The sequence below is a fragment of the Hemiscyllium ocellatum genome, chromosome 6 (genome assembly GCF_020745735.1).
Source record: "Hemiscyllium ocellatum isolate sHemOce1 chromosome 6, sHemOce1.pat.X.cur, whole genome shotgun sequence".
In the NCBI taxonomy this organism is placed as follows: Eukaryota; Metazoa; Chordata; class Chondrichthyes; order Orectolobiformes; family Hemiscylliidae; genus Hemiscyllium; species Hemiscyllium ocellatum.
The window spans coordinates 25736142-25748302 of NC_083406.1; the positions used below are offsets into that span (position 1 = coordinate 25736142).

General features: G+C 40.0%; 1 protein-coding gene across 1 annotated transcript in view; it reads right to left on the reverse strand.

The window, feature by feature from the left end:
- Positions 1-12161, reverse strand: part of LOC132816620 (kelch-like protein 1) — a 402871-nt gene that overhangs the window by 18386 nt on the left and 372324 nt on the right. Inside the window, exon 8 of the mRNA XM_060826433.1 lies at positions 5971-6133. Within this exon, the coding sequence (XP_060682416.1) occupies positions 5971-6133 (163 nt within the window). The remainder of the gene's footprint in view (positions 1-5970; positions 6134-12161) is intronic.

Here is a 12161-nt window from a genome sequence, read left to right on the forward strand (position 1 = left end):
ACTCACTCAACTCATAGATTCTGTTTGTTATCAACAGGATGGGTGGAGCTCAATATAATGTGAATATTAACTCCTGCAGAGCTATTATGTTATACAATGATCCTCATCTAGCAGAAACACCAAGATTCTATTCATGACATTTATACATTACACCAGGTTAAAGCCTAACAGGTTTATTTGAAATCACAAGCTTTCAGAGTGCAGCTCCTTCATCATACCCTTCACTTGATGAAAAATTTGTGCTGCTCCTTTGTCAGACTCTTCACCTGATGAAAAATTTGTGTTCCGAAAAGATGATTTCAAATAAAACCTGGTGTCATGTGATTTTTGATTTTGTGTACCCCAGTCCAACACTGGCCCCTCGAAATCATTTATACATTGAAGGTGCAACTTAAAATTCAGCATAATACCCGAGCTGAAATCAGACATGTATTTATTAAGAATCAGCATAATATCATTATTTTGAATTCAATTTGTCTATTTATACAAATTAATTAAGAGATCCTGGGTTTTAATTAAAAATATGTTCATAACTTGATGTTCCACCTTCAGAGATTTATATGTGAGAACCTTCTGATCTTTTTGTTTCTGCGGCCCCTTTACTGAGCCATAGAATGGTAACAGAACAGAACATCATTCAACTGGTCATGCTTGTGCTGGTCCTCAGCAAGAGTAATTTATCCAGTGTCACTGCTCCACCTTTTCCTCATTGCCCTCCACGTGTTTCTCCATTAAAAGCTTCAATTGAACCTGTCTCCACCATACTGTCCGGTAGTGCTTTCCTGAGACAAACTTACCTGCTACATTAATAGTAAGATTCTCCTCATATTGTCATTGTCTTTTGTTTATGATCTTAGAGTTGCAACCTCTGCTTCTTAATCCTTCCAGCAATGAGAACACTTTCTCCCTATCAACTCTACCTAGACTCCTCAGGATTTTGAATGTTTCGATCAAATTACCACTCAACATTCCCTTCTCCAATCTATGCACAAACTGAAGTCTTTAATTCTTCAAACTATTTTCAGGAATCTTTTCTGCATGCTCTCTAATACCGTCACATCTTTCTTGAAGCATGTTGCTGAGAATTGGACTCAGTTCTTAGGTTAAGCCCAAACTACTGTTTTTTGCAGATTTAATATAACTTGCTTTTGCACTTTGTATTACTGGTAAGAAAGCCCAAGAGACAATATGCTTTATTAACCACGCTCTCAAATTGTCCTGTCACCTTCAATGGTTATTCAGGATTAGTGGTGCTGGAAGAGCACAGCAGTTCAGGCAGCATCCGAGGAGCAGCGAAATCGACATTTCGGGCAAAAGCCCTTCATCAGGAATAAAGGCAGAGAGCCTGAAGGGTGGAGAGATAAGCTAGAGGAGGGTGGGGGTGGGGAGAAAGTAGCATAGAGTACAATAGGTGAGTGGGGAGGGGATGAAGGTGATAGGTCAGGGAGGAGGGTGGAGTGGATAGTGGAAAAGAAGATAGGCAGGTAGGACAAGTCATGGGGACAGTGCTGAGCTGGAAGTTTGGAACTAGGGTGAGGTGGGGAAAGGGGAAATGAGGAAACTGTTGAAGTACACATTGATGTCCTGGGGTTGAAGTGTTCTGAGACAGAAGATGAGGCATTCTTCCTCCAGGTGTCTGGTGGTGAAGGAGCGCCAGTGAAGGAGGCCCAGGACCTCCATGTCCTCAGCAGAGTGGGAGGGGGAGTTGAAATGTTGGGCCACAGGGCGGTGTGGTTGACCCACTCACCTATTGTACTCTATGCTACTTTCTCCCCACCCCCACCCTCCTCTAGCTTATCTCTCCACCCTTCAGGCTCTCTGCCTTTATTCCTGATGAAGAGCTTTGACCCGAAACGTCAATTTTACTGCTCCTCGGATGCTGCCTGAACTGCTGTGCTCTTCCAGCACCACTAATCCAGAATCTGGTTTCTAGCATCTGCAGTCATTGTTTTTACCTTCAATGGTTAGTGCACATCAACATTTAGGTCCCTTTCTTTGGAATTCCTTTCCTCAAAAGCTGTGGATGCAGAACCTTTCAATATTTTTTAAGGCAGAGATGGATAAATTCTTGACGACTAAATGGATGAAAGATTATTGGAGCGATGCAGGTATATAAATTTGAGAGTAGAAATCAGATCTGCTACAACCTTCTTAATTGGCAGAGCAGGCCTGAAAGGGCAAGTATTCTAGTTTATCCCTTGTTTGAATCCTTGTACCTTTAGGAAATTCATGAACATCATATCACCTGCATTTCCTTCATCATTCCTCCCTGTTATCTTATCCAAAAACTAAAGCAAGTTAGTAAAACATTATTAGTCCACAGCAAATCTGTACTGGTTTGTTGTAATTAACACACATTTGCCCAAATGAACGTCAATTTGGTTCTAAGGGCTAAGGGGAGAATGCAAGTAAGTGGAATTGAAATGCCCATCAGTCATGATTGAATGGTGGAGTGGACTCGATGGGCCGAATGGCCTTACTTCCACTCCTATGTCTAATGGTCTTATGGTCTTATGGAAATAATTCTTACACCATGACCTTGGAAACTTCTTCTTCCTTGGTAAACACAGATGCAAATTATTACTTTAATAACTCAACCATGCCCCTACCTTCACGTGTATATCCCTTTTTAAATCAAAGGCTCAATCCTCCTTTGACTACGCTTTTAACCTACTGGAAACTTCTGTATTTCTTTTCTATGTTATCCACCATTCTCTTGTCAAACATTATCTTTACTTCTCTTTTTCTTTCCATTTCCTTCTGAACCTTCTATGTTCAGTCCAGTTCTCAATTTTCACCTGACATCTGACAGAAGGATACCTTTTCTGTTTCTTCTTAATATCTCCCTCTTTCATCGTCTGTTTGGATTTGTTTGCCCTACCTATCCCTTTTGGTGGGAATATGCCATGATTGCATCTGAATGATATCTTCTTTAAAGGCAGTCCAATGTTCTCTGAGAGCAATGCCTGTCATTTTTTGTTCCATTTTATTTAAGCCAGATCTACTCCTATCGCATTGATGTTGACCACCCTCCCTTCTTAATCTCATCTGTTCTTTGTTCTTTTCCATAATCAACTGAAATGAGGACACAACTTGCTGTTTTGTAGGCTGCTATGATGCTGTCACTTTAAGGAAGTTATGTTGTCCTTGTTTTTTTTTAAAGAGGTCAGAAAGGCAGAGGTGCCAAATAGTCTAGTTTAACAATGGAAGTGGAGTGGCCAGTTCTCTCAGCTCCGTTTTTTTGTACTTTGCTGTTGCTGGAGCTGTCACAAGTTGTGAGAGACCAGGGGAGATGCAAGCTTCAGTAAAGGACTCCTCTGACTTTTCTCTGAAGTCTCTCTCGCTCTGGATACTGCTCCCTCCTGCTTGTAAGAATCTGTGTTTGAATTTACCTTTTTGCCAAGGGATATCTTTATGGGATGTTACTATATCAGAACAGTTAATTAGTAACAGTTACTGTATCAAGTCGGATAAATTTTCCAATACTTAAGTTATTCCAAATTCTGCTTTTTTTTGTGTTTCAACTGTAGAGCCATTGTCATAGACTCATAGAAATATACAGTATGGAAAGCGAACCTTCGGTCCAACTCATTCATACCGACCAGATATCCCAAATTAATCTAGTCCCATTTACCAGCACTTGTCCCATATCCCTCTAAATCCTTCTTATTTATATACCCATCCAGATGCCTTGTAAATATTGTAATTGTTGCAGCCTCCACCACTTCCTCTGACAGCTCATTCCATACATACATGAACAAATTGCCCTATGGGTGCCTTTTAAATCATTCACCTCTAAAACTAAATCCAATCCCTCTGGTTCTGGACTCCCCCATCCTAGGGGAAAGACTTTGTCTGTTTATCCTATCCATGCCCTTCATGATTTTGTAAACTTGTATAAGATCACCCCTCAGCCTCCGATGCTCTAGGGAAGGCAATCTCATCCGATTAGCCTCTCTCCATAGTTCAAATCCTCAAACCCTGACAACATCATTGTAAACGTTTTCTGAACTCTTTCAAGTTTCATAACATCCTTCCAAAAGCAATGAGACCAGAACTGCACACAATATTCTAAAAGTGGCCTAATCAATGTCCTGTACAGCTACAAAAATACCTCCCAACTCCTATACTCAATGCTGTGACCAATAAAGGAAAGCATACCAAATGCCTTCTTCACTATCCTATCAACCTGTGACTCTACTTTCAAGGAATTATGAACCTGCCCTCCATAAGACCATAAGACCATAAGACATAGGAGTGGAAGTAAGGCCATTCGGCCCATCGAGTCCACTCCGCCATTCAATCATTGCTGATGGGCATTTCAACTCCACTTACCAGCATTCTCCCCGTAGCCCTTAATTCCTCTCTTTTTTCAGGATCTTACTATTAATTGCATAAGTCCTGCCCTGATTTGTCTTTTCAAAATGCAGCATATCACATTTATCTAAATTAAACTCCATATGCCACTCCTTGGCCCATTGGTCATCTGATCAAGACCCCATTGAACTCTGATTTAACCATCTTCACTGTCCACTACATCTCCAATTTTGGTGTCACCTGAAAACTTACTAACCAATATTCACTTTCAAATCATTTATATAAATGATAAAAAGCAGTGAACCCAGCATCAATCCTTGTGGCACTTCACTGGTCACAGATCTTCAGTCTGAAAAGCAACCCTCCACCACCACCTTCTGTATTCTACCTTTGAGTCAGGGTTCTGTATTGAAATGGCTAGTTCTCCCTGTAGTGGTTAAATAAATTCTGCTTTGCTTAAAGGCACATGGTTTGACCAATTGCATCATACTGGAAACACTCACTTCACATTTGCCTTTAAAATAAGAAAAAGTTAGGGTCTAGGTTACCTTCTTAAAATATTTTGAGGGGATCTGACCTGGTCCATAACAAGACTGACAAATATAAATGATCAAATTTAGAATTTCCAGAACATTTCACTGCCTGGGGTTTTCATGAAAGAGGAAGCATGTTTCTTATGCTGCACATCAAAGATCCAATTTCTGATCATGGGTAAAGGATACTCTATGGGACTGATAAGTCAGCGATTTTAGCACAACTTCACCAACTATCCCAGTTTGAAAAAAAAAGTGCCCGTTTGTTTTTTTTCAGAATCCCGACAGTGTGGAAACAGGCCATTCGGCCCAACAATTCCAACCAACCGTCCATAGATTAACCCACACAGACTTCTTCCCCTATCCTATTACTCTACATTTACCCCTGACTAATGCGCCTAACCTACACATTCCTGAACACTATGGGCAATTTAGTATGACCAATTTACTTAACCCGCACATCTTTGGATTGTGGGAGGAAACTGGAGCATCAGAGAAAACCCACAAAGACACATGGAGAATGTGCAAACTCCACACAGACAGTGGCCCGAGGCTGGAATCAAACCTGGATCCCTGGTGCTGTGAGGCAGCAGAGCTAACCACTGAGCCCCTTTGTCAGAGAGCTAAAAAAATCAGACCCCTGAAGGGCTCCATCTCTGTTACCAAAGCAGATTTTGCCCCTTCATCCTTTCTAGTAAAGTGGTCACTAGTGATATTTTTTTCATCTGTTGTGTATTCAGTATGTGGTCCCTATATCTGACCCTTTCCCCTAGCCTCATTTGGTCATTATTCTCCACAAGGCAGTTGCAAAACTTCCAAGTGAAGTTACAATACTAAAAAAAAACAGAAAAGCTTACACTGGACTGCTTTGCTTCAGCATATGGCCATACATGTGTGTGAAAATGTTAATCTGACATTTTCTTTCTTCACATTTTGATTCAAATCTTGATTGGCATGTCCCACCATTCACCAGTATTCTTACACTTCCATCACCTCCTTCTCATTTTGACAAATAAAACATTGATTCAGTACATTGTACAACTATCATTCGACAACTATAGTATGACTTGCACAACGTTTGCAGATTGAATATATTCTTAACATTGTATGCCCAACTCACTTGCCATTTAATGCTGCCACTCCCACTGTGCTTCTGGCAATAGACATACTGGCCACAAAGGTCCATTGACGTGCTTGTGGATCCCATCTCTCTACTGTGTTTAGGTAACTCCAACCATCATGGCCACCTACTGCGTACATTGGTCCTTCCAGTACTGCAACTCCTGAAAAACATGTTGATGAAATTAACAGGAACTGTGAATAATCATTCATCTAATATTGCAATTGTATGTTAAGGACAGAATGCACTAACAAAGTCTCCTTCTGTCTGCAATTTGTCATATGTTGAAAGTATGGTACATGTAGGATTCCTCCGTCAATTTGCTTTACTTTTACTACTTAAAAGAAAAGCTGTTTCTTGCAGTTTGTGTGCTCCAATTCTGTCTCATGTTCCATCAATCATATTCTATTATGCATATTATCATTTATCAAGTAGAACTTTTTGGTGCATATATTACAGCTGATGTAAATGTCACAGTAAGCCATTGTACCTGAAAATTGCCACACATTAAGTGAAATTAAATAATCACAGAGTCGCGGTCACTCCATAGATATGACATTGAATGTGATTTTAAAATGAATTAATTTCCAAGGTTTCAACTTCATGTCACCTCTCCCTATTTCTGCCACTTCCTCCAACCCTGCAAGATATCTGTCCTCCACTAATTTTGGTCTTCTTGTCATCCTGGATTTTCATCACTTTGGTTACCTAACCTAAACTTTGGAAACCATCACCTCCACCTCTTGGTCGCTCTTCCCTACATTTTATTTTCAAGAGATTCCTTAAAACCTACTTCTTTGTTCAAGATTTTGGTGACTATTTTATTGTGTGATTCAGTGATATACTTTGTTTTGTGGTGAAACACCTCAGGATGTTTAATGGCTATAAATGCTGCTATGTAAAAATGAGTTATTACTGTTGTTCAAATTAGAATTAGATTGAACAATACTCTTTATTTCACTTTCATTTATTTGTAGTTTACTATTGTTTTTACTGAAGTTTCCTATTTTCTCCTGTATCCTCCCTTGAAGTCAAGGTGGCGATCGCTTTGTCTGCCCTAAAGAAAGATTTTCATAGAGGCATAGGAGGAGGAGAATATAATTTTTACTCCTTCAGCCTGTACCATCATTCAATGATATTGCTTTAACTTGTGCTTTAGCCAATACTGGTACCTGCATGTTTAGAAACCAGTCTGGAGTACCTCAGGCTATGAGTGTAAAGTACCTTAGACATTAAAATGCTCTGCCATTCAATGTGATCATGGTTGATCTGATAATCCCAAACTTTGCTTTCCTGCTTTATCCCCAAGACCCCTGCTTTCCTTACTGATTAAAATTCTGTTTCAGCCTTGAATATACTGAATCATCTCACCTCTACAGACTTCTGAGGTAAAGGATTCCACAGATATGCCATCCTCTGAGAGATGAAATTCCTCTTCATCTCTGTCTTTAATGAGTGACTGCTTACTTTGAGCTGATTCCCTCTGGTCTTAGACTCTCCCACAAAAGAAACAACCTCTCCATCTGGTATGAAGCTATCTGCACTGTTGCTCATACGAACATAAGAGCTCAGAGCAGGAGTAGGCCGTCCGGCCCTTAGAACCTGCTCCACCACTCAATAAGATCATGGCTAATCTCTTCATGGACTCAGCTCCACTTACCAGCGTTTTTGCCATATCCCATAATTTCTTTATTTTTCAAAAAAAGGTATCTACCTTAGCTTTAAAAGCGATTACTGAAGTAGCATCAACTACTTCCTTGGGCAAGGAATTCCATAGATTAACAACCCTCAGGGTGAAGAAGTTCCTTCTCAGTTCAGTTCTAAATCTGCTTCTTCTAATCTTGAGGCCATGCCCTCTTGCCCTAGTTTCACCTTGCAGTAAAAACATCCTACCTATTTCAATTTTATCTATTCCCTTCATAATTTTATAAGTTTCGAAAAGATCCCCCCCCCCCATTCTTCTGAATTCACAATGAATATAATCCCAGTCTACTCAGTCTCTCCTCATAAGCCAACCCTCTCAACTCCAGAATCAATCTAGTGAACCTCCTCTGCACCCCCTCCAGTGCCAGTACATCCTTTCTCAAGTAAGGAGGCCAAATCTGCACATAGTACTCCAGGTGTAGCCTCACCAGCACCTTGTACAGCTGTAACATTACCTCTCTGCTTTTAAACTCAACCCCTTGAGCAATGCAGGACAAAATTCTATTTGTCTTCCTAATTACTTGTTGTACCTGCAGACCAACCTTCTGCAATTCATGCACAAGGACACCCAGGTCCCTCTGCAAATCACCATGCTGCAACTTTTTATCATTCAAGTAATATTCACTTTTGCTGTTACTCCTACCAAAATGTATGACTTCACATTTACAATCATTGTATTCCATATGCCACTCACTCAATGTATCTATATTCCACTGCAAAGTTTCACAGTCCTCTGCTCTGCTACTCATCTTAGGATATTCGGCAAGTTTTGACACCATACTTGTGGTCCCCAAATCCAAATCGTCCATATAAATTTAAAATAATTGTGGTCCCAAACTGATCCCTGAGGCACACCACTGGTTATCGATTGCCAGTTAGAGTAGCACTCAATAATCCCCATTCTTTGTTTCCTGTCAGTCAACCAATCTTCTATCCATGCTCATACTCTACCCCTAAAATCATGTATCCTTATCTTACGCAACAACCTCATGTGTGGCACCTTGTCAAAGGCCTTTTGGAAATCTAGGTACATCACATCCACTGGGTCCCCATTGTCCACCTTGTTTGAAATGTCTTCATAGAATTCCAAAAGATTTGTGAAGCATCACCTGCACCTCATGAACCCATAGTGTGTCTGTACAATTGGACAATTTCCTTTAGATGCCCTGCTATTTCTTCTTTGATAATGGACTCAAGCATCTTCCCCACTACAAAGGTTAAGCTAACTGGTCTATAATTCCCCACATTTTATCTACTTCCCTTTTTAAATCCTGGCATCACATTTGCTATTTTCCAATCTGCTGTGACTGCTCCAGAGTCCAGCGAATTTTGGAAAATTACTGCTAGCCCACCTGATATTTCTCCTACCATCTCTTTTAGTACACTGGGATGCATGCCATCAGGGCCAGAAGACTTATCTATCTTTCTCTCCATTAGCTTACCCAACACTAACTCTTCCGTAATAATAATTGTTTCCAGGTCCTCACCTACTTTACCTGCTCATCAACGGACAGGCTTGTTACCACCATTTTCTTTTAGAATAAAAAGTTCCCAGGCCTGCTAGGTCCAGAGAAGCAGATGAGAAGTACTTGTCCATCTAACCAGAAGGAACTCTTGTCAAGCAAAATCAGAATTAGTGAATTTTAAAAACTAAGTTCAATATGACAGACATTGATAGAAACTAATTCTGCTTTTATGCCTCTTAATTGCCTTTAATTAAGTTAAAAATACTAGTCTTGGGCCTACTCTCCCTCAGACTCAATGAAACATTTGATCATATTATGGCTGTTGCTACCCAGGGAATCTTCACGAGGAGATTATTAATTAATCTGATGAAGTATCACCGGACTCAAAACCTAAGTCTGCTTTCTTCTCATAGATGCTGGCAGATGTGCTGAGTTTTACCAACACTTTGTGGTTTTGTTTCATATTTACAGAGTCCACAGTTCCTTGTTTTGTTTCATGAATTAATCTTATCTTAATGTGCTGTTTGAAGAAACCTTCCAGAAAACATTCTATGAATTGTTCATCTGAGCTATCTTTGTCCATCCAATTTTTCAGTCCGTATCTGGATTAAAATACTCCATGTTTATTTGCATGCCTTTATAACGTTCTCTCATTACGTCTTCCTTTATATGTTGTCTTACAATGTGGTTATTGTTAGGGAAGCTGTATACTTCATCCACAGTGACCTTTTACCTTCATCATTTCTCATTTCTGCACAAACCGCTTCTACGTCCTGATTTCCTGAACCCAGATCATCCCTTGCCATTGTATACTTACCATCATTAACTAACAGAGCCTTACTTCTATAATGTCCTATTTCTTGTTCTTCCTGAAAGCAATATACACAATTCAATATCCAATATATGCATTATTCCGATCCAAATCTATGTTATCCTATAGCTATGTCTGTGATAGCTGTTAGATCATATTGTTTTTTCAATTGTGCCATCAGTTCACCTGTTTTCTTTCAAATATTTTGTGTATTCCAAAGGAGAGTCTTCAGTTTCATCCTTGTATTATTTTGTAAATTCTAGATTTATTTTTTGATCCAACTTTAGATTTACAGTCTATATGCTTTACTATTTATCATTTCTCACATTAATATTTTCTTCTCTTGAATATTGTTCCTAGCCTTTGATCTACTGCATTTTTTTGCAAATGTGATCACACTGTTGGGCTCAAAATCATCTCGACTTTCCTTGAGATTATGGTTCACCAGAGTTCTGACTCCAACAACATTCCGATGTGGATTACTGTTTCTTTTCCTCGTTTCCACAAACCCAAACTCACTTCAACCACCGCAGACATTCAGCCATGCAGTGGACAGTGTCAGTCACTCTTCCTGCATTGTGTTCTACTCCGACTACATTTCTTTTTGTGTCATCCATGGTTTCCTGTACCATGATCATTTAGGTCATCCACCTAACAGCCCCCACTCGAAAGAATGGAATCAGAGTCTCTGAGTATTTTTAAGGGAGAAGTAAACATTTTCTTGTTTAGAAAAGGCATAAAAGGTTATTGGGGTAGGTAGAAACATGGGGTAATTAGATCAGCCATGATCATCTTGAAAGGCAGAGCAGGCTTCAGGCAAAGTCTGGCCTTAAGTCATATGTTGACATGTGTTTGGGCCACATGTTGAGTTTGGGAATAACTTCTTTGAGTTAAAGTACATAGTTATGTAGTATGCAGTACAATATAAAGGGCTAATGAGAAAGAGTTGCACTGGTTATTCCAGTGACAGCATGTTCCAAATTTAAAAATGAATGTCCTCGATATGGGCTTCAATCAAGGCATTACAAAGATGATAAATGATGCTATTTCCAAAACAAAGGCCTGCAAGGAAAGACTGTCCCATCTAAGGTCAGCCTTACTCTCCCTGTAATTATCAGGCTTGCCTTCAGGGAACTATTCTTACAAAGTGAGCTGGAAAATTCTATTACGTTTAATTGGTTTCCAAAGTCACTGCTTGTTGAATTATTTACACTGGGATATTGGAATAGCATTTCTTTTCTGACTCCTGTTTCATCATGTCAGTGAAAAGTCAACGATCAATGCAGTCCATTTCTGTCACTTAGCTCTATATATTTCTGTTATCAGTTGCAGATAGAGATTCCTCGTACCATTTTGGATGAGACTGACAACGATCGCGTGTGTCTTCATTAGGGATACACGTCGCAACAGCGTTTATACAAGCAATGTTGAATGGTTAGTATTTCGATGATCAATAACTATTTACACTTATTGACAGAGGTGCCCTTATCTATTTAGAGTCATAGAGATGTACAGCATGGAAACAGACCCTTCGGTCTAACCCGTCCATGCCGACCTGACATCCCAACTCAATCTATTCCCACCTGCCAGCACCCGGCCCATATCCCTACAACACTTCCTATTCATATACCCATCCAAATGCCTCTTAAATGTTGCAATTATACCAGCCTTCACCACATCCTCTGGCAGCTCATTCCACACTTGTACCACCCTCTGCGTGAAAAAGTTGCCCCTTAGGTCTCTTTTGTATCTTTCCCCTCTCACCCTAAACCTATGCCCTCTAGTTCTGGACTCCCTGACCCCAGGGAAAAGACTTTGTCTATTTATCCTATGCATCTCATAATTTTGTAAACCTCTTTAAGGTCACCCTTCAACCTCCGATGCTCCAAGGAAAACAGCCCTAGCCTGTTTAGTCTCTCCCTGTAGCTCAGATCCTCCAACCCAGCAACATCCTTGTAAATCTTTTCTGAACCCTTTCAAGATTCACAACATCTTTCCACTGTACAATCGCAACATGACCTCCCAAACCCTCTCCTCAATACTCTGACCAATAAAGGAAAGCCTTCTTCACTATCCTATCTACCTGCGATTCCACTTTCAAGGAGCTATGAAATGCACTGCAAGGTCTCTTTGTTCAGCAACACTCCCGAGGACTTTACCATTAAGTGTATAAGTCCTGCTAAGAGTGGCTTTCCCAAAATGCAGCACCT